The 24,151-nt window shown below is 31.0% G+C and overlaps 1 protein-coding gene across 2 annotated transcripts; it reads left to right on the plus strand.

The window, feature by feature from the left end:
- The first annotated feature begins 863 nt into the window (after positions 1-863).
- Positions 864-23,816, plus strand: LOC105334144 (uncharacterized). 2 transcript variants are annotated; one of them, XM_066085000.1, is made up of 5 exons: positions 864-917; positions 19,134-19,687; positions 19,798-19,949; positions 20,717-20,900; positions 23,069-23,816. In XM_066085000.1, the coding sequence occupies exons 1-5, from the start codon at positions 871-873 to the stop codon at positions 23,071-23,073; spliced, it is 942 nt and encodes a 313-aa protein (XP_065941072.1). In that variant the 5' UTR covers positions 864-870; the 3' UTR covers positions 23,074-23,816. The 2 variants fall into 2 exon arrangements, with proteins under 2 accessions (XP_065941072.1, XP_011435782.3); XM_011437480.4 differs by having other exon boundaries at positions 19,792-19,949; positions 23,069-23,815.
- Positions 23,817-24,151: the final 335 nt, after the last annotated feature.

Consider the following 24,151-nt stretch of genomic DNA (forward strand, 5'->3'; position numbering starts at 1 on the left):
CTCTCCGCACGTTATTAAGTGGTTCTCTCGGAACTCCGAGAATCGGTTTTCATTGGAATCCCATGTACCGTTTATTTACCAACTTAAATACAACTTGTTGAACTTTTGTTTCGTTTTGGAGTTTTTTTATTCAGCGTAAACTTGAGCGAGTGTAACGAATTGAGCTTTCCCCTGAATTCACCATATGGATTTTAAGAACTTTTATATTACAATTTACAGTTACAATACAAATCAAATACAAGATACGTTCGTGAAAGTTGGGTAGTATTTTTAGTAGAAAGCCGATTGGCATGCTACCGGGCTAACCGCAACTTCACGGAAAATTCGCGATAGGAACTTTACATTTAAAATTCATTGGTGAAAATTGTATCAGTTACTGCTGCGCCGCCTTAAACGCTGAAAACGTCAATTTATTACCACTTAACTTTTCAACTTGTCACAAAACACGCTATAAAATATTTAAAAGTTTTGTTATAGCCAAAACATTTTCTGAGTAAATAATAGAATTATTATCAAATATCGGTGTATGTTTTATTTGAATTTTTTCATTCGAAAAGTACTTTTCCGCCCAATTTTCAATTCATTATGTTGATTTTAACTTTTTGTTTTTGACATTGCGCCGCATGTCGAATTTCTGATCTAACATGCTTTCATTTCACTAATTTAATCTCAAACAATATTCGATTTTAAAACATTATTTGAATGCAAATTTCTTGAACCCTATGTGGCACAAATTTCATCTTCCTTTGTCTTCGATTAACTGAATAACGCCACTTGTCTACGCTATTTTGGGACAACCCTCGTAAGTGTAAAATTTGGATACAAATTATTTTATGGTATTCTTTTTTTGTTTTTCTACCGAGGGGGCATATGGCACAATATCCTTTGTACACTCATATAAAGCCATTGTTGCTCAGGTGAGCGATGTGGCCCCATGGGCCTCTTTGTTTTCTTCTCCCACGTTTCTTTAATTGTAAAAACTTATTGTTTGTATTTCAGCTTGGTCAATAAATTTTATATTTACATAACATAAATTACAAATTGAATCAATTTGTAATTAAGCCACAATCACATTTATTTCAATATTTGTCAATTTGACCATACAAGACCATATCTCCGCAAAATTTGTAAATTAAGTGCTTGTAATGAAACTGGGGATGAATTTCGCTATCTTTTCAAATGTACTGATGATGGTTATGTGTATCAAATTCAATGATTATGCATCTATCAAAATATATCATATCCAAATGTTCTAAAATCTGAAACCCGTTCAATGTCATAAACAAAAATCAACTTATCAATATTTGTAAACTATTAGATACTATATTTGAGAAAGTTAGCTCTCTTGGTAAATTTATAACAATTACACTATAACTTCAGTTATCAGAATAAAGTTCATTGTCATTGCGTCAAATATAAACGTTGTGGGTCATAAATCAGCTTTTTCTGAAAAAAATAATGCATTACTTTATCTAGCTTTGTTGAAAAAATAACCATTGATTCTTTGTCTTAGATAGGTACACGATAAGTTTCATAAGAAAACAATGAATGATATTGTAAGATTAATTCATTTTGTGTCCTCCATTCTACATGTATGTAGTAGAGTTTAATTGCAACCGGTACATTATTGTTCTACATACGTGAATAAATCAACATTATATTTTAATATGTAAGAAAACCTGTGCTATAAATAAACGAAAAAAAGAATATATGACAAATTGTCCTATGCATCATTGCTAATTTAAGTACAAAACCAATAGCATATACAAACAAGTAAGGAAAGCGAGGACATGCCAAACATAAACAGCCGTAAACGGCTTATTAGGTCAATTGTTTAAAAGTGTAACAGTTCAAATTAATGAATTACTAGACGAAATTAATACTGTTTGCAAACAACTACTAGACTCATTAGAAGGAGGATTTTTTTTTAGAGCTAACCTACTTTACATTCATATCAAAATAAGGCCTGTTCTTTATATTATTACCGACAGAACTACATGTACCTACATGAATTATATAAATGTAATGCCTCATTGAAAAATCAATATCTGGATGATCAGCTTTCAATCGTTTCTTTTATACAACTTTAGAAAGTACAATTTGGCCGTCAATTAGTATATAATAATAATTACTATGATTTACAAGTCTACAATATTTAGACTATGTTACCATTGAGTCTAAAATGGGGGGGGGGGGGAGGTTGAAACCTTTGGTCAAGTGTTCCACAGTTTGTTAGAATAACAAACATTGCTGTAAAATTATAATTGACAAATTAAACATTTTCAAGAGCATAAACTATAGTCGAATGAAGTTAATTATGAGTATTCTACATAGCTATACAAGTATTTTCTAAACCGTGTTAAATTATGCTGATTTTAAGTGTTCAAAACGGTACCATAAAGACCACGGATAGTAAAGAAATAAGATTAATTTTGTAACGTCCTTTTGCTCCTGTTAATAGCAGCACAATAATAAACTCCTTAAAATCTAATTTGGGTTTTTTGTTTTCACAAAAACGCATCCAAGCTTCTGGCTCCTGTAAAATAGCATACTTAAAGACCAAAACCTGAAAACAATTGAATATATATTTCAACATGGATTGCCCGAGGTATTTTTATAGAATTTATTCCATGAAAAGAAATGCAATTCTTAGCGTATGCATAACTATTAGTCAAATTTGTTTTTGTCTTTTTTACAATTATAATGATGACCGGAATGCATGACTTAATGAAGATTGAGTGACAATTCATTGTTTTCGTTAACCAATTTACAATGTATAAATAACTTACGTAATAAGACTTTAAATTAAAAAAAAATATAAGAAATGCAAATATTTTCCCAAACTCATCAAATAAGTTTTTATTCAGTCGTTGATTGCCTCTCACTTACTCCTAAGGAACTATCCTAAATATTCTGGAATTCATGACATGCTATTTAAACTCACCATTCAAAAATAGGCCCTGTAAATACGAAATTATTTGTTCAGCTTGTTTTTGTTTTAAAAAAAATCAGTGCTTGAATATGCTGTCGACATTTTTTTTTATCACCCATAGTTTATTTTCCTTCATCACTACATCACTATCAAAAGCAATACACGAAGTTCTGATGTTCAGAATAGGAATTTATGACTAAAATGTATTTTCTTTTATAAATTTTAAGAAAATCTGGTTCTGTTATCACATTCATATCATATTCACAATATATATATACATGTAAATTCGTGCATTTGTTTTTTTTTAATTTGGATTTTCCATTACAAAAAAATCAATTGGTAGTCAAATGATAAAATAAAAATTATGAAATTAATCTTTGTCTTTTTTAAGAAAATGAGACAAAAAAATTAATTTTAGTTACTAATTTACACTTTTTTTTTTATCAAATACTTTATATTCAAATCCCATAATCAAATATATATTTCAAATAAAGAAAAACAAGGCGCAAATTTTAAGCAAATATGGTATCATTATTATCTTAAACAATTAATTTGTAAGTTGGACAAGTTAGAAAGTTTTTGAATTCTTACATAAAATTCTTCTTCCAAAAGCCCCTGCATCTATATATATTTTTGACTTAACTGCTGTTTAGATTGTTCATTAATTTTTTCTGTCTATAATTGATCAATGAGAGAGGCGGTCCATTACATGCTAAGATGCTTTTTGAATAAATAGGTCCGAAAATTAATTATCCCCGGCCATACTTTAATGAGTTCTTCGTTACAAACAGGTAATTGATTCATTATATGTAGATGTATATCTAAAATTTAAGTTCTGATTGACTTGGAAATTCAATGCAACTTTAATTAGGAAAGCAACAAAGGTAAATAATTGAAACAGTTTTTGAAAACAAAATTTCTAGTTTTAGTATTATGCTTAAGAATAAATATCATAGAGATAACTTTATATTTTTCACGCCTATTTTAACTTTGATTTTGTTTGATAAAAATACTGTACTATCAACTTACATTTTGATTGCTCCATGATTTAACAAAGAAGAATGTTAATACGACTACAGTATTCTAAACGAAATAACTTTCGTTCAATAAAACTCTTTCGTATCAGTTGCAAGTATTAATAAAGTAATATCAACTGTTTTGAAGGTTGAAAGTTCATAGATACTGGCCGAATGATTGAATTTTGATGATTTAGCAGATATCGTATTTCGATGAAGGCTTGATTTTTTAAGTCGACTTAACTACGAATTCCACATTAACTCCACATTAATCAAATATTCATGAGACCACATTTATAGTTTTTCTCTTTGTGATTGTAAGGTTTTGCTTCGCAATCGTTTATATCAACTATCTTAAAATTCTTATTTTTTTGCAGTTTTTCATTAAATAACCACCAAACAGGGAACAAGTTCATGTTTACGCACCATGCTATTTCTTTTTATTTAGGATGGCTATCAACGTTTTTTGTCTTTGTGCGCTAGCCTTGTTTGTTGTCACGCTTGGTCAAAACCCGGAGGAAAATAAAGATTTAACCCCACGCGAGCTTCTTAAGAATACACATACCCAACATGAGCAGTTTGCCAAAACAATGATGTTACCATTACTGGAAAAATTAACTAAAACACCTACACTGATGTCGAAAATACAAAGTAAAGGGATGGCAATGAAAGCATCACATGGAACAGAATCTGAATTTCATCTGAACTATGAAAAAATACGTTCAAATATAGCTTCAATGAAAGTAAGACACTCTGCGAAATCCGAATTTGAACTGAAACCCAATTTCCCGTCTGCATCTGTTGCCAAGTCTTCTGCTGCTCAGATTGCCGATTCATCTTCTGCAGATACAACCCCTAATACAACGCCTAAGCCTAAAGAAGATGCGAGTTCTTCCACTGAAAATGATGACTCTACCAAACGAAGTGATACTAACCCTTCTGAAAAAGCTAATGAAACCTCAAAGCCAAAGACAGAAAGTTCCTCTTCCGAAACAAAGAACATGCAGTCCAACAAAAATGCTAATAAATCCTCAGAGCCAAAGAGTAAAAATTCCTCTTCTGAAAAAGTTGATAAAACTTCTACGCCAATGAAAAGTAGTTCATCTAAAAAAGACACATCTCCGTCCGTTGAAAAAGATGACTCTTTGTCCCAGGTTAACAATTCCCCTCATAAACACACACTACACATTGTAATAACACATGTGTTTCATTCATCCCTACCACAAGGGGCCAGGATATTTGACGTAGCGATTCCAGTCCAGACCACAGATTATGACACAAATCTACCATACGTGAGAACGAGCAAACAATTTAAAAGTAATACAAATTTTAAAGAAGCATCAAGGGGAATGAATAAGGTGAGTATGGCATGCATAATTAACAAAAAATGAGCTCAACACAATTTAAATTGAATAAACTGTTTATGTAATGTATAGTTAACAAATTGTTAACTACATAGAGCTAGATAGATATTGAACGGATGAAAACTATAACTAACAAATATTAATGACAGTTCACATGTCCAAAAATAAATTTATTTGATCAAAAATGAATTGAAAAATATTTTATCGTAGTATCCTTAAGCAAATGTCTTAGCCTTTTCTTTTTTTTGTAACGCTTACACGTACGTGTAAAACTGAGATCCATATCAAATCAAATCAAATGAGACATTTTCTATGAAGTCATATCCCGGGCCTAATCAATTATTAAAGGTTACTCATTATTGAAAAGAACGCATTGGGATGATTATTGATACATGTCAATCCGTGTACTTCGATTCAATAATTTGATCTATTTAATTATTAGATAGGGACACGATGGAACACTTTTGGAATAGAGTGAAACTTAGCATGAAAATTCATTCCTAGCACATAAACTGCTGCGTTAAGAAAAAAAAATGAAAAGTTTTGATTTTTTTTTTAGTAGTGATCGAATCGACAAAAGAAATTTTAGTTGATGATCGCCGAGAACGAGCGATTGTCGAGTACTTGAATACTGAGGAATCATCATTCGTTGGGAACCAATGTTCTTGGCTTTCGTGGATAACCCTTGCCGAAGAATTTTCATTCCCGCAAGCATTTGTTTTAAATCTATTAAAATTATCCCAGCTTTCTACCAACAAAATTACGTCTCCACGATCAGGAAAAAACTGGCTGCCAACGAATATTGACCCCCACGAATAAAAATTGAAATAAAAATTAAAAAAAAAAGATTTCACAGTACTTGTTGACATCCTAAATACATGTTATAATAATTGACAAATGTGAAAAAGTTAACGATAGAAAACTAAAGTCTGGAAATCAAAATTTATTGCCATAAACTAGTTATTCACACTTGTAACTTCAAATTCTTGAATCTTAGTCGGTTTACTGATGGTGTCAGTTTTTAATCTCGAGATACGAATCTGACGCTGCGCACTAAACTTTGTTTAACATAATTTTTATTGTTTAATATTGTTTAGAGTCATAAATATAGTTTCCTAGAAAATTGTGCATAACCATTATTTAAAATAACATGTTCTGACATAAACCTGTGTTTCTGAAATGTAAATCTGTCTTAACTTTGTTAATTTCTTTTTAAATCGGCGCCTTGAATGTCTATAAACTATGGTTTATAAACCATAAAATATAAATTGTCGATTGTAGTTCGGATTTGCAGACCGTAATATACGAATTGTAAAACAGTTTTAATTTGTAAAACCATTTTTTGTGTGGTTATTCCTTTGATTGTTATGACCTGTAATTAGATGTTACTTTAATAACTCAGTACCACATAATATATTTGGGCATACATATATTTTAACAGATGCAATTAATTAGAAATACAAATGTATATAGACAGTAGAATTAAATTATGCTCCATTTGAAGTTGATGCAAGATTTCAAATTTCTGTCCATTAATATTAACATAATTACATGTTGTTTATGACTAATACTACATTAGACTTAAAGAATTGAAAAAGCGGAATTGTCAATCCGTTATTATTTGATAAATAATTTGTTTTTAACTACTGGACCAAAGTAAAACTATCTCAAAACAAAATGTTTTGTCCCACCAATTACAGAAATCAGCAATCAGTCGTTTAGTTAAAACTACTGCTAAACTGTCGATTTGGTTTTATCAAGGCATGCTGAAATTCATTGGTGTAAAAGTTTAAATAACCTTGATACTGTTTAAAGAAAATGTCTTTGTTTAAATGCATTAAAACATGTATGTCTTCTTTCAGCGAAATATTTTACCGGTCATCCAAGAAGAACAGCATGACTCCTTCCGAACAATAAGACAGTCCGTTGATGTGTTTATATGCCGCTGCTCTTTGGAACAGCCACACTGTTGCCAATATTAACCATAACCCAAATTGTAACAATAAGAATCCTATAAATTATCTATGAATAAAATATAACAAATAACAAATTTACAATGTAACAGTGAATAAAAAAACAATTAACATACGACAAAATATCTTCTGTTCTGTTTTGATTCAGATCTTAGTTCATTTTTCAAAACTATTATAATAACAATTAATTTCCTTTTATCACTTAAGTTTTACTTATCAATGAGTTCATGGATAGCCTCCAAAAAGAAAGCACAAAGATCGATTTTTGAAAATGGGTGGGGGGGGGGGGCAGATAGAGCCAGGAAGCCCCCTGATGCTACATGTTGATAATTCATCTGATTATGTTTCTTGGTATCCTAATGTGTGCTTAAATAAAACAAAAATTAAATACAGCTCGCATGATACTTTTTTTATCGTTAGTTAAAGTGAGGTAGTTATTAGGTAACAAGAAACCCTTCCACGTTGGGGACTTTTCCAGCAGTGAAAAAAGACTATCGAAGTTATGCTGATGTACAGATTATTCGAAACGCTGACTGTGGTCCATTCTCAGAGTTCTGTTGCATATTTACGACCGGGGCTTTTGAAGTTCATGGTTATGCGTGTTGTTTCATAATTGGACATTCTTTACACTTTTTTTTATAATATACAAATGAGTTTGAAACAAAAATCTAATTGATTTTGTTTTTGTTTTTAATTTTTTAATGTTTTCTCGTGAGGAGTTACTTGAAATCGTAGTCTTTCTAATGGGTTCATTAATTTGCAAATTCGTTTAGTGAAAGTTGACATGATATTTGAGTATTACCGTAGATATTTACAACAGCAAGGAAGGACTACATGTCGTTGGTTCTCTTTCAGATTAAATCAGGTTTGTTCACGACAGAAGAAACAATCTGTCATTCATGCCCCAAACAATCTGCAATGCCACACATTCAAAGCTTCACAACCTTCATTACCACACACACACACACACACACACACACACACACACACATATATATATATATATATATATATATATATATATATATATATATATATATATATATATATATAAAGGCAGAAAATTGTAAGTCCAATACATTTCCATAAAATGACTTAACATTATTATAATGGTGATAATCGACATAAATGTTTCCTTGCATGCCTAAAAAGTCAATGATTTGATTAAAAGTCAGCTTAGAAAAGAATCTCACTGACTTTGTAAGATGAAAATAAACGGAGTAATCAAAATGCCGATAGAATTATGGAAGGCATGTCCTAATTACGTTTACTTAATAAAATAAGTAAAAACAATCATTAAAATGGGGTGCTTTTCTCCGAATTACAATGTTAATAAGACCACATTTCGTCTTCATGGGTATAATGAGGTACTTTGATCGGCTTTAAATGTAAATGATCGTCCCGGGCCAATAAAGTGTTAATTCAACATGTTCATTGTAATAAACGGTTAAGTTTGCTGTTTTTTTCTAATTTTAAATGTTGAAATTGTAGCATTCTTTGTTTAGCACCCATTTTCGTTGATTTTATTGTTGAGTGGATTCACAAAATCAAATGAATAACCAAAATGAAAATAAAAGGACAATATGTTTAGGTTAAACATTCATTATTAGATTAACATATCCGTTTAGTTTTGTTTTACAAAATCTTTGAATAGTGATCTCCTCGAATACAGCTGAGAAAAAACAGTATATTTTCCCCATAATTTGTTTATTTTTATTGTAGAACTTAAGTGCAAATAAATATCAATGATAATTTTACCATTTTTTAAAGGCGATTGTTTAGTTGTCGCACTGAATTAATACTCTTGAAAAATGCTGCATTTGACCAAAAAAATGGAAAAAAGCAGATAAAAGATGAACTCACTAATGTTCTCAACTTAAAAAAAGCAATAAATTCAATAAATTTTTTTTTATTTTGATAAAAAGTAGACAAAACCATTGACAGTGAAATATAAGCACTGTGTGAGATTTTTGATGGATTACATGTACACCACTTCATTTTTGGGGAAAATTCTTAGCACTTGAACTATTCTCTATTCTGTTAAATTGCTGCTACACGTAGGAAATGTATATTGTTCTTAAAGGGGCATGGTCACGATTTTGGTCAAATTCTATTTTTATAATTTACAATGCTTTAGATATACATTTCTAATGATGAAATGAAAGAAGAAGGTACAGTTTCCTTCAATATTTGCCCTAAAATTCAAAAGTTGTTTAAATCTCATAAAAATACACATATACCATCTTGAACATGTGTGTATAAAAAGTTCCAAGTTAAACACTTTTATCTTGTTTCAAAAAAAAATTATGACTAAGATTTTGTCAAAAATGATGAAAATTGGAATATTTTCTCGTAGTTTATTGAAGAGGAAAATGTGTCCGCAGCCGTCGCCCACAACAAAATTAATATATTTTATGTGATATCACATGATAAAGCTATAATGTAAGTTTCATTGTGGGCGACAGCTGCGGACATATTTTTCTATTCAAAAAACCATTGAAGAACTGGTGTCTTCTGCTCAGTTTTATGAAAATAACGGGAAATTTCACTGTTTATGACATCACAATTAATCTTGTGAAACTCTAATCAGGTAACTATTTATAGATTCTTAATTTATGGATATTCTTGTGTAAATAAACATAACATTTCAATTTTTTGTGATATTTTTAAAAATCACCCTAAAACAGGGCAAAATATGACTGAAACTGTACCTAGTTCTTTGAGAGTCAGTCATTAGTTTATAAACAAGATACAGAGCTCACAATTCTTTGTAATGTAAACAAGGCTCGTGCCCTGGTTTTGTTTACATAGGTTCAATATACCAGTAAAAAATCTTTTTCAAGCTGATTTGTCTATCTTCTTAAACATCTTAAGCATAAATAAACAGTTCATAACGTTTAACACATTCTTTTAAGGTCTAAAATTGAACTTTTCACTTCCATATTCAAAATGTAAACAAAAGCATTGTTTACATAGTAAAGAATTGTGAGCTCTGTAACTCGCTTGTAACGAATGACACTCAAAGAAGATAGGTGGATAAGGCGTGTAAAATGCCCGTACATAGTCGGACAAGCTACTGAAAAATTAAAGTATCAATAAATCTGATATTTTTTAAAGAAATCATTTAAAACTATATGAATTTAACAAATCGTTTATTTTTAACCTATGGATATGTTCAATACTTGGAATATGTTGACTCAAACAGGCGTATACGTATCAAAACCTCCAAATACTGTCATTTTTTAGAACTTCAAGGCATTTTCTTTTATAGAGTGGGTCTGTGCTCCATATTTTTCTCATAGTCTGAAAAAGGGCTATTGGAAAACAAACCGATTTCAATCAACAAAAACGTGGAGAGATGACCCACTGTACATTAAAAAAATCATAATATATTTGAATATATTTAATTGGGGAAAAATAAATTCAAAATTGTATTTCACTACTAAACCGAATGGGCATTTGCGCCATCTTATTCCCCCATCTTCTTTTGGTTGCATTTTAAAAATGCCCTACTTAAGCATTGTAAACAGTAAATACGGAAAAATAATTTTTGACAAAAATCTTGACCATGTCCCTTTAAAAAATGTATTTATTTTGATTCTAAGTTAGGCATCATAAAACGATTAATCCATACATGAACATCTGCACAAGCAATAAAAAATATTAGAAAAATTTAGAAAGTTGTTACTCAGACTCCAGAGGACGGGAAATTACTGTTCAAATTTTGAATTTCGCAAAGGCAAATCTTCGCAGATTGTCAGTTTTAAAGGTTCGTTTTGGTTTGCTACCTACAATGAATAATAACATTTTTTTTTTTTAATAATTTGTTGAGGATGCCAATTCGTAGATAAAAAGTACCCACAAAATCCAAAAGTTGAACCATAACTAATAAAAATGATTTTATAGTGTTTTTTTGTTTTTTTATAAAGACGACATAGGTCGATCTCCGCGTCATTTGTTCGGTCACTGAGCTATCATATCATATCTTTCCCCGCTTCTCATATGAAACAAGAAATCACATTGACGCAAGCGTCAAATGGGCCGCAAAAATATAATTGTTGTATGAATCATTGGTTGTTTATAGAAAAACACACCAGAATACTAATTTTTATGGTAAATTCTAATATAATTTCAGCAACTTGTTTTGAAGTTTAACATTTTACTATTATCATAAAGAATCGATTTCGTTACTGTAAGCATTTCTAACGGCAAGTGTATGATCATTGCCATAGTATGAAGTAATGGAGAACACATTGATTTGTACATTACTCTAATACAAAGTTCAACTCAGCATTTGAAATTTCTCTTGGAAATTATATATTTCAAACCATTTTGGTTTTTTTTTTGTTACATTGTATTGAATGAAAACTTAATGCATTAGTTTAATATATGATTTCAAGGGACCTCATAATAAAATGAAAATGGATAAGTTCAAATTTTCCAGTCAATTCAAATTTTCATTTCTGTCATATTCTTGCGTAAATAATTGATATAATGATATTTTCGACCACATTTTACATGGAAATATAATAAATACACACGCAAAGTCATTTTATTTGACACGGCACATAGAAATTCAAATATATCATTTATATAAAATTGAATGACTTTCAGGTCTTTAGTATTTCAGGTCTTTAGTATGTACCGCATACCATTTTGAAAAGAATGAAGAACTCCGAAATTTTCCGAATAGATTATAGTCTCGATAAAAAGGCGCCAAATACGTCAATCTACTAAGTATGACCTACTTTTCATTTACGAGTAAAACAAAAAATATGTGATATTTTCCAAAAGGCATAAAACATATTTCTACATGCAAATTTACTTTTAATTCATAAAAATAAGCATAGTATTAATTCTACTAAAAAAGAACTATCCCTCAGAAACGCAGTAACAATATTTAAATGTGTATCAAATAACGGACCGCCTTCCGTTACAATTATGTAATTATATATTAGAATTATAGGTTGGATTCATGTAACTATGGACCCCAACTGTACCTCAGCAATGACAGCAGCTGATCTGTGATTAACGTTTTTGTGCATTTTCCCGGCATATTACCTGTAAAGGACATACTCTTTACCTCTTTAGCTCAACTGATATTATTTTATTTATTCCTATGAACATTTCTATCACACTCTAAGGTGGATGTGTTAAAAAAAACCCGAATCTTACTTCTGGATTTGGCACATCACTTGACTTGAAGATTCAAGTTGCTTCCACCAAGTTGCTTCACGTATTCACGTTTTCAAATATTGAATAGAGAGCATCGAATGATTCAAATGTTTTTATCATCTGTTTTGATTTATCAAAGGTTGAAATCAACATCAATTCATAGATATAAAATAATTTGACAATTTGACATGATATAGGACGTCAAACACCATTTTCCGTACATTTTCCCCATTACATAGCATTTTAGATAAATGTTTTAGATAAAGTTTTTAATGCACTGCAGTAACGCTCTGGACATGCACTTATACTTATTTATTTCAGTTAAAGATATTAAAGTGGCAAGAATCGGACATAAAATTGCAATGTCTTGTAAAGGCGAATTAGGATGTTTCTTTACCTCAGAAGCAGCTAAAAATAAACTGACAGTAGATTTTTTATGAAGAGGAAAAGATTTACCAAAATTATATACGTCAAACTTAATGGTATACATTATAAACCCAAATTCGCCAAATTTGTGTCCCGCCAAAAAACCCGGCTTAACGGTAATTTTTCAATCGTAAATACGCTAGATGGGAAAAACCATTGGCAAAACGCCGTGGATTATAAATGTGTGGGATGCTTTTTTCCAAATACAATTGTTATCATTCATAGTGATAAATGATCTCTCTGTGTTTTCATCTGCAAAGGACAGAAAAAATATTTGTGGGAATTTCTCTTTTGCTGTCTTAATTTACGATGAAGTTAAAAGGAGAAACAAAAATGCGCAATTAAAGATGGTTTTAAGTCGAATGTTGTATTTAATCTTGCATATTGTCTTTTTATTTTCAAGATATCAATTTTATCATCAAAGAACAACAATCATGAATAGTTCGAAGTAGTGTGCAAAATTATCCTTGCGAACTATGTTAGATATATCTACGTGATTCTCCAAAAATAGAACAAAGTAATTGCATGTAGCCAACATATTTGTCATCATATAAAGTTAAATGTACTTATTTGTAGCAGCAAAATATAAAAATCTGAAAAATAAGACAACAAATAAAACTTAATTAAAAGTGAGCAAAAAAATAACTTAGATAGATGTGTATAATTGATTAATTTAATAATATGTTTACCGTAAATCTCTTCATAAAGCTCACTTGGTTGATTATCTGTTAAGAAATCTTATTTTAAGGTGGCACGGGAATTTTTTTTTATACAATTTTGTAGCCTTGGGATGTGTGTCTTTGGAACTCTGTGACTAGAATTTCCTCAGTTCCTATTCAGCACAAATACCTTTAATTCATTCCTTATAAGGCCAATCAACAATTTCTGAAGAAAGTTACTAATTTTCTACATACTGTTTTTTTTTGAGATTTTGACCCTTTTATATTTAGCTAATTTTTCATGAAATTCAGCTTTTTAAACCTCCTCCAGCTAATTCCCTGCAAAGGGTTGACATGAACAAAAAGCACCGTAATATTTCATAATTAAGAATAAACACACTAGTAATTTTCTCATTATGACGAGGGGGACATGGTCATGTTTGTTAAAATATTTTAAATTTCGTACTGTGTGCATGTTGCACCATCACATGTCTGAAACTTGACAATGTATAGTCTACTATTTCCCATCTACCTTCTTTTCGTGTTATTTTATCTCCCGTCTGTAACTTGCAGTTTCACTGTGTAAATTCAACACAACAGTCATAGCCGCAAATTTCGCATTTGACTTCTGATTCACTGGTACGAAACATCAGGGGCCTACATATTGCATACTAATTTCAACAACAGACACCCCTTAAACTAATAATAATCATAAAAAATCATTTCATAAATATAGCAACACCCATTACCCTTCAGGTACAGCAACTCTTAATTTTACAAAAATATAAAAATGTATATACATAAAATACATAGGTACTCTATTCGAAACTGTCCCTTGCTACCTAAGTGTTAGCTAGAATTACATAAGGAGATCTGCAAAACTTCATGTAAATCTATTGTCTAGATATTTGTGATACTGTCTAAAAATGCTGGTACATGCTTCGTAAGATCATATATTACATTTTTTTTTTTTTTTTTTTTTTTTTTTTTACATTTTTTTTTATTTACATTAAATTTACCCCCCCCCCCCCCAAAAAAAAAATCGTACCTTTTCGTATCAGAGTCTCTTTTCGATATCTTATTTTTAATGAAATTGTTATAGTTGCGGTGCTTTGGGAAAATACAGGTTAAGATATGGTTATGTACAAAAAGTATTAAAAACTAAGGCCGAAATGTGCAGATTTCAATTTTTTTTTACACTTCTTCTTTTGATTTTGATATCCATTTCTAATGAGTTATAGTGTCTGGAATCGTCAAACCAAAATTGAGCACTTCAAATCGGACAGTTAATGTGGTATAGGTCACCTCCATATTGTGACATACTTTCCATCGAAATAATAATAAGTAATAACAATAATAAAACAAAGTATAAATCTATAAGTTATTCTTTCCCTTAATTGTTACATAACAATGCAGCACAGTAAATTGGAGTGTTTACAGAAAAAAATTGTATATTTTATTATTATTACCTTTTCAAATAATTTAAGAAAGTATTTTGTTATCACATATTGTAAACTTTGAAAATTCTTAACCGGTGAAAGTATTATTTTGATTATAATGTATTCATTATCGATATTAATATCCATAGGCGTCGGAAGCAAATTGAAAGTGGGGGGGCTAGACTAATCCTCAGAAATATTGAGAAAAAAAGTAATTCCCAAAATCATGGAAATCCTAATCCGTGGGGGGGGGGGGGGGGGGGGGGGGGGGGGGGGGGAGTATACCCCGTACTTCCAAAACAAAAAAATACTTACCCAAATTTTTTTCCCAAAATCATGAAATTCCTAAACCGTGGGGGGGGGGGGGGGGGGGGGGGGGGGTGCTAGTATGCTTCTGAATCTAACTTCTCAATCTTTCAAGGTAAATTTAGGAACAATATTCTTTCCTGCGAGAAAAAGTGGGGGGGGGCTGAACCCTCTATCATGCTATGTTTCTAATGGTTAGGTATAACTTTGCAAAAAAAGTGGGGGGGCTAAGCCCCCCCTAGCCCCCCCGGTTCCGACGCCTATGATATCAACAGGTGTCCCATAACACCTAAATGATATAATTTGTTGTTCAAGTATTTTATTGGATCACTAGCCTATAAATTACTTTATTACGTAAAAGGTGTCGGTTTTTACTTTACGGAGATGTAAGATACCAAGGGCGTGATATATAATCAATCTTCACTCTTTTTGAACAGGATCTATTCTTAGAAAAGAAATATGCTAATGCATCCAATACTTGTATTCTTTTTGATAAATTAAACAAATCCTATTTGTTTTGTTGATTAAGGATGAATTTGAGAGTAGTGTATTTTTTAACGCTTATCAAGAAGTATAAGTATTAGGAAAAATGGTTATATCATCAATTCAAATAGAACAGGTAAGTAAAACATACTATTTAAAATAAAAGATTAATTATGGCACAATTAAAATGCGAGCAAAACCAAATTCCTTAACTTCATGGATTAATAAATTTGTTTGCAAAATTTGTTAGACAAGTGAAGTAACAACATTAGTAGAAATATTTTGATATCTTTGAATCAAAATTAGTTGAATAATTGAAATTATATATATTTTTCGTATTATATAACCCCATTTTAGCTCACCTGAGCTGAAAGCTCAAGTGAGCTTTTCTGATCACCTTTTGTCCGTCGTTCGTCTGTCCATCTGTCTGTCTGTCTGTCCGTCCGTCTGTAAACTTTTCACATTTTAAACTTCTTCTCTAAAACCACATCGCCAATTTCAACCAAATTTAGCACAAAGCATCCCTATAGAAAGGTGATTATAAATTGCAGAAATGAAAGACCGGTCTTTATTTAAAACGGAGAAAACCTCGAAACGGTAGATAAAGGGGGGGGGGGTGCATTTTAAAAAATCTTCTTTTCAAGAACTATTGAGTCAAATTCAACGTAATTTTGCAAAAATAATCCTTATGGAAAGGAAAACATAAATTGCAAAAATTGTTGGCGAACTCTGTTTCAATTTTGAGTAATTAATGAAAATAAAAATAAAGAGATAATTGCTGTCAATCAATTTATAACTTCGGGTTCGGTATTCCATATCGAAAACGAAAGTTCATTGTGTAAGGCAGCCAAGTTTGAATGTTGACGCATGGCAAACAGGTCAAACTGACAAAGATTTGTTTGCTTGTTGTGCAACATTTTACATGCGAAGGGATACTTGAAACGTGCTAAATATATTTGTGCCAATTTCGTGAAGTCAGTTGAGTTTCAATCTTTCGATGCGTTGACCTTTACACTCAAGACCGTGGTTTTACGTTGTTTTGAATTTCGTTTATGCTTTTTAACTTGAGAGGAAATGTTGCCTGTATTTTGGGATTTTTATGTATCGAATCAAATAAAGACTTCGGTAAATCAGACAGTTAATATTTTACCTTCGCAAAAATAGCATAATCTGATGCACTAACAGCATATCATATTATAAATACTACACGTTTTATTGGTATTTCGGTACGATCTCTACGTTATAGTTGATCATAATGCAACGTGTTTTGTTAAGATGCTCTGCATTTTCAGTCTAAGCGGAGATTATTTTTGCTGCTAAAAATATATAGGTATATGTTTATTATAAAAAAAATTGTGCTCTTTCTTTGTTGTAGTGCATGTTTCTCCTGTTTTAATTGTTTATTTACAATTTTCTCTTTACTAATCATTTTCAGCTGAGTCAAGTTTCGAATTATAAGCAAGATACAGAGCTTTGCTCCCAGAACTGATGCCATGCTTTAAGAGTAAATTACATTCAACTTAAGATTTTTAAACTTGGTATTTCCTATTCAGAATGTGAACAAAAAATTGACTCAAACCAAGCAGAATTGTGAGTTCTGTATCTTGCTTATAATTCTACGATTGACGCGGAAATTTTGATTTATCACTAGAAATGTCTCACTGAACGTTAAATACTTGTACAGAAAAATTAAAAGGATGATATGCTATAACAACTTTTTGGGACCCCCTTCTTATACGATGAATCTACACTAACTTTGATGGTTTTTCAGACACAATTAAATTAAAACGACCTCTTTAAAACAGTTTAAAACATTACTGTTACGGGGATAAATCTATTATCGCTATTCTTAAGAAAAAAATAACAGCGGAAAATCATCTTGATTTGTAGCCATTTTTTTAACGTTGATCTTGAATAAAGATGAAAATAAAGTGTGGGCCTTAGTAAAATAGAGCGATATGCTTGTCAATACATTGCAGTCTGGGTGCAGGGGGGGGGGGGGGTAGACCTTATCAGAAATCTTGACAAGCAAAAAAAAAAAAGATTTTGAGTATAGCTATGTCTAACTTTGCAAAAAAAAAGTGGGGGGGGGGGGGGGGGGGAGAAACCCCTACCCCTCCACCTAGTTCCGACGCATATGCATTGATTATACATGTAATAGCTCTTTAACATATTACATGACAACATTTTTCAATCGAGTGTATTCATCGATCAAGTGAGTAAGGTTATAAAACGTAGCACGAGTTCACGCCTGGTAAACAACAATCGTTTATAATGTGGAAGACCAATTAAATATTTGAATGTTTTTGATTTGAGCACCTTGAGGTACAATTTTCCTCGTTCACATATAGGAATCTTTTTTAATAAAATACAATAACTAGCTAGTACAATGTAGTTGAAGATGAATATGTACCTATGTGCATATTCTCATATATAATTTGATCGTTTTATAAAGTGAGAGAGCAGAACTAAAATAGAAAGATGTGGAAGTTAAGAGTGTACCCCTACCTAAATTTTGTTTTCTATCTTGCATAGGATCTTATTTTTTGGTAAAAGTGGTATTTCATAAGGGTATAATGTCATAGATTAGGTGTAGGAAAATAAGTGTAAAATTTGGATGCAGTTTATTTTATGGTATTCTTTTTTTGTTTTTCTACCGAGGGGCCATATGGCACAATATGAACACCCATATAAAGCCATTGTTGCTCATGTGAGCGATGTGGCCCCATGGGCCTCTTGTTTATTTACACATTGTTTTTACCAGAATAAAACTGGATAATTTTCTACAACAAAAAGATCGCTTTCTATAGTTAATTGATAACGTGGAGTGTCTTATTCTGCCTTTACATTCTAATCAAATGTGACTTTCTTGGATTCTGTTTCCTTCTAAAAACTTTTAAAATGGTTGTTTCTTTTTTCCATATTTTATTTTAGTTGCGTATATTTTTCAAATACATATTTCCTTCTCCGGTATTCATTGTTACATATTTATGCTTTTAACTATAATCAAGAAGTGATTTAGACTTAATTCCAATGTATATTTATATGTGAATTTGATAACTTTTTCATGATTTGCCTGGAATCTGAGAGAAATCATTGAAAAGAAGTACATGTAATAAACAATGGTATTTTTAGTTATAAAAAATAGGAATACACAAGAATGTTTAGTATTTTTCACATGGTTGAAAGCAGCAAACATAAAAAAATCATAATTTTCTAAATCTCGGTACAGAAACACAAAACAACTGTTCTATATTATGATATCATAGAAACACAAAACAACTGTTCTATATCATGATATAATATAATTTGACTTAAGTTTAGCCAATAATGTTAATTCATTTATGTGTGATTTTATAGGATGGAAATGTTTGTGTTTTGTGTATACCTGTTTGCAGTCTATGAATTTACATCGGCACAGAATAGTGGCGGTAGCGATTTAACACCACGCCAAGTGCTTTCAGAACTGAATAATATGCATACAGATTTTCCAAACAAAATGATAAAGCCAATACTGATGGAACTAGAAAAGAAGCCGAAACTGATAAACGACATTAAAAACAAAGACTTGGAATTGAGAGCTGCACACGACACCAATTCTGTAATCAAATTGAATCCCGTAAACATGACATCGGACACAGGTTCAATGCAAATCTCACATGCTGCCAAGTCGGAATTCCAGATTAAACCACAAAGATCAAATGAAGTAATATCTTTTAAACGAAATGCATTAGAAAAAGTATCAACGGATCTGTCTAAACAAAATAAAATATATATTCTGAATTTACCCTCTCGAACATTCCAAGAAAATGATATCGAAGCTAATAATAATCATGGAATTATTTATGATGTTCCAAATTCTGTGAGGAAACTTCAAATAATATCATCAAACGCAGCTGATAATTTGCCTCAAGGTATTCTTTACTCAAAAACAAATACTCAGCCTCGGCTTGAAACTCCATTTTCAGCATTTCAAGCATACCTTAAATTATTGAGCCTCAATCAATACATAATTTAGTTACAGGTACTTTTACAATAACAAATCAACAAACCCAGTTGGTTGCAGGACCCACAAGTGTCAATAGGATAACAAATCCTAGAAGAGTTGTTTTGCTCCGGCGGATTTTACCGAGGAGAATAGTCCTTCCCTCAACAAACATAATACCAGTTTTTAATGTGAGTGAAGTATTAATAGCATTTTTACTCTTCATACTCACACTTTAAAGGGGCATGGTCACGATTTTGGTCAAATTTTGTTTTCTTCTGTTTTTATTATTTACAATGCCTTAGGTATGCATTTCTAAAGACCAAATAAAATTGGAGAGTCAGTAGTGAAGTTATAAGCATGATACAGGGCTCACAATTCTTTGTTATGTAAACAAGGCTCGTGCCCTGTTTTTGTTTACATTTGTTCAATATACCGGTTAAAGTTTTTTTTTCAAGCTGATCTTTCAATTTTTTTTATTCATTTTAAGCATAAAGCAACATATCTTAACGTTTACCATATTTATTTTCGGTTTAAAACTTTAGTATTCACTTCAACGTTCAAAATGTGAACAAAAGCTTTGTTTACATAGCAATGAATTGTAAACTCTGTAACTCTGTAACTCAACGAATGACACTTAAAGTTTGGTTGCCTGTTAAAAATGCCTTACTGAAGCATTGTAAACATTAAAATCGGGAAAATGATTTTTGACCAAAATCGAGACCTTAATAACCTTATGAATGAAACTCCTGTTCAATAAAAATAAATACCATTTTGTGAATCAATGATTTAGGAGATTACCAGTGTAACCTATTAACGATCAAGTCTTTCAGTTAAAAGTAAAAAAGTAAAAAAAAAGGATATAAAAATATGAAGAAGAAGAAGAAGATGAGAGAGAGAGAGAGAGAAGAGAAAAAATATCTAGATATCAAATTCTTATAAGTGAATTATCATGCAGAGGCCTCCTTTATTGCCCGTGTTGAGGCCCGTTGGCATAAATCCAGTGCCGATGCCTTTTTCACACCTCATACCACTCAATGAACCGGGACCGGGAACCTTGATTCCTGTTGGAATGCCTGCCCCATTGTGTTTTTGCTCTGCACAACAACCACAGTGTTGTCCACTGAAGAGAGTGCTTATCTGTAAGTATTAAGACAAGCACCAACCTTAATTTTAAGGTGAATGTACGAGGGTTGTTTGGAAATTATTGAGACAACTCGAATATTTTCTTTTCTAATTGACGAATTTTGGTGAAAATTGGCAAAGACACTGAAGAAACGCCAACAAATAATAAAACAAAGTAATATTAGAAGAATATTTAATACTTTGTTTACGACGGTAGATAAACAAGTCGGTGATCGGAGTACCCGGCGCAGTCATGAACTCGGAGATTTAACAACTTAAACATCTACACTATAAGTGTCCGTAGAATTACAGTTAATGATAAAAGAACCCAAATTAAATATGTTCATTTTGCTATTCTTTGCGACTAACTTTTGATTAAGTTTCACTGATGTTCGAGTTGAAATACGGATATGGTACACATATATTTACCAAACAATAGAAATCTGACAACGACTTTACATTGAATTTTGACGTCAAGGCGGCGCATTGTACACCGTCAAACTGGTGGAAATCTCAGAAGAAGACCTTTTAAAGCCACGCAATTGCTTAAAAAAGCTATACGATGACAAGACAAGGTATAGAGCTTCAGTTCATCATATTTTTTTCACTGATTGTTTAACTAGAATTAGGCCAAAGGGATTAATTATCAAGTACTTTTGACACACAAACTGTTGTCAACAGGTCTAAAATATATAAAAAATGACTGCATGAGACATTCACAGTAATTAGACTTACGGGTAAAAATAACTCGATTTTTCCCTTCAAAAAAATAAGAATGAGAGAAAATGTAAATGATGACATCTAAAATGAAAACAAAAGCTAAGAAATACAGAATAATTCTTATTTCCGTTCGTTTGTAAGGTGTTTAAAACACAGGAGCAATAAGAAGCGTTAAAATGACGTTGCGAAAAGTTTGCGGTTTCGCCGGGTCACTGGACGAAGGCACGTTGGTCAGCTTACCAGGAATGATCTATTCATGCCATGGACAAGAAACTTTTCACATTGATAATCTCTATCCTAATTTACATTTTGGTGAAATTTCAAGAATTCATCTTTTTTACTAAAAGAATAAGAGAAAGTGTCTCAATAATTTCCGAACAACCCTCGTAAGAGTAAGTTTAATTCGTCTTGCTAAAATATCACATTTGTCTGCAACAATGACGTAATAAGTACGGTTAATGACCAAGTCGCTAAAAGGTAGACTTTCTCTAAACAAAAAAGAAACAACACGCACCTCTCCGGCGAACCAATGTGTGTTTATACTCAGTTATCTAAGCAAGGTATTATAATTATTAAATTAGAAAATTTATAATTGATGTATTGATTTCTAAAGTACTAAATAATTTTTATGTCTCGACAATTATTTAGTCACTTAAATTGTGCATTTTCAAATTTCTTCGAATGAGATAAGACTTAAACAGCAGTATAAAACTCATGTGAAATTGATGTCAAGCTGAAAATTAAACAATAATCATTACAAGTATAAAAATGTTAGAAAACAAAGATTCTTCACCTGCTTTTTATTATGCTTTCACAATTCATCTCACGCCAGTTTGTATGTTACAGTACTGAAATTTGTTCAAGTGTGAAATCGGGTTTCCCTAGAATAACATTTGTCCAATCGCGATAAGTTGATCTTCAAAATATGCAAATTTAACTGGTTCAGTTAACAGAAAAATAATGATTAGAGATTTATATTAGTAGTTAAATATATATACTATTCATTCCCAATTTGTATAAATCAGCGTTGTACGTGTCTTGTGAAATCCTCATATACAATGTAAACTGTTTAATTACATTTTGAAGAATTTAATCTGTTTTTTTGCAACAGAGACGACGTTTATAAAACTGTATAGCGTTTAACTTAGTCACTCTTTAGCCTATGGAGGGTTGATTTTAGTAAAAAGAAACATCTTTTTTACAGGTTGTAAAATCAAATCATGAGACATTAATGTGATTTTTTAAACAGTTTTGTACACATCCTGATTGTTTTTATTTGTGTGTGCATTTCAACTGGCTTTGAAATGATTATATTACCTAACCAAAGGGCTAGGTTGATTTTGATACCAATTTACAAGAAAATAGATTAAAAGTAGTGAGTTTTACGATGGATATTTTACTGTGGTACAAACAAATTTTCTGTTCACAAAAAACGGTTCGCGGTAAGAACTTGCTTTCCTTGCAGATTGAATGCGTGTATAAAGAAAAGAGGGCTTACATCATATGGCAATGACCGTCTACTACAATAAATCAGAAATCGTTTCCCTCTACTGCTGAATTTTGAATCATTTTGAATGTCTTTGTATATTTAAATATGATGCTTGTGAAACGTTTTATGAATGTATTTTTTAATTGATCGTGTGATCATTTATAAATTGTTTGCAATTATATTGTTATGTAAATTTATTCAGGCATACATATACGCACATAAACCTATTGATTTCTTTGTTAAGGTTTCCATAAAATTTTGATGAAGCAAAATAAAAAGTTATACTCCTTGTTTGGTTGAAAAAAAATGTTCAGAATAGTTCATGCTGTTAAAAACTTTGTGGTATCAATGCATTTTTCACGTGTATATGCTACTTTATCACGGTGGATAAAATAAGTTAATTACTTGATAAATGAATTAGGCCTCTAATTTTAAGTATAATTATTTTAAAATTAAGGGACAAGTTAAACGCCGAGATATTTTTTCAATATTTTAGAATTTTGCCAGAAAAGACTCGGTTGCAAATAAAAATTTTAAGACCTTAAATTTTAATTTTAATTAATAAATGATATGATAATCGAAATCAGATGTAAAAAAACTTGATTAAACTAAAAAGTTAATATTTCGAATGAAAAATATAACGGAGTTACATGTAAAGTCCATTGAATCAATTATACATGTAATATTCAACGACTTCGAAACAAATTTTGATATACTAAAATTTCAAAACTGAATTAATTTCAGATGATTTTTTTTATATTTTAAATATAGATAATTGATAGATGATAATCACTTTTAAATGTCATAAGAGACTAAATGCCATCAATAGCATGTTTAATTAAGAAATGAAGATAATAATTTTTCTATTGATCGACGTATCAAAGAAAAAATTGACCGGAAAACTTCATCAATGCGCTACGCGCATTGATGAAAAAGTTTTCCGGTCATTTTTTTCTTTGATACGTCGATCAATAGAAAAATTATTATCTTCATTTCTTATCATTTAATAAAATATTTTCAAATAAAAAAATGTGAAGTGTCATTGATCAAAAATGTAAA

The sequence above is a fragment of the Magallana gigas genome, chromosome 5 (assembly GCF_963853765.1).
Source record: "Magallana gigas chromosome 5, xbMagGiga1.1, whole genome shotgun sequence".
Lineage (NCBI taxonomy): Eukaryota > Metazoa > Mollusca > Bivalvia > Ostreida > Ostreidae > Magallana > Magallana gigas.

Bases quoted from the DNA above. Each gene is read 5' to 3' on its own strand.
- LOC105334144 (XM_011437480.4), top strand. From the start codon at position 871: ATGGCACAATATCCTTTGTACACTCATATAAAGCCATTGTTGCTCAG. The intron at 19,688-19,791 runs GTATTCTTTACT...TACATAATTTAG, and splicing joins AGCTGATAATTTGCCTCAAG to TTACAGGTACTTTTACAATA. The intron at 19,950-20,716 runs GTGAGTGAAGTA...ATTATCATGCAG, and splicing joins ACATAATACCAGTTTTTAAT to AGGCCTCCTTTATTGCCCGT.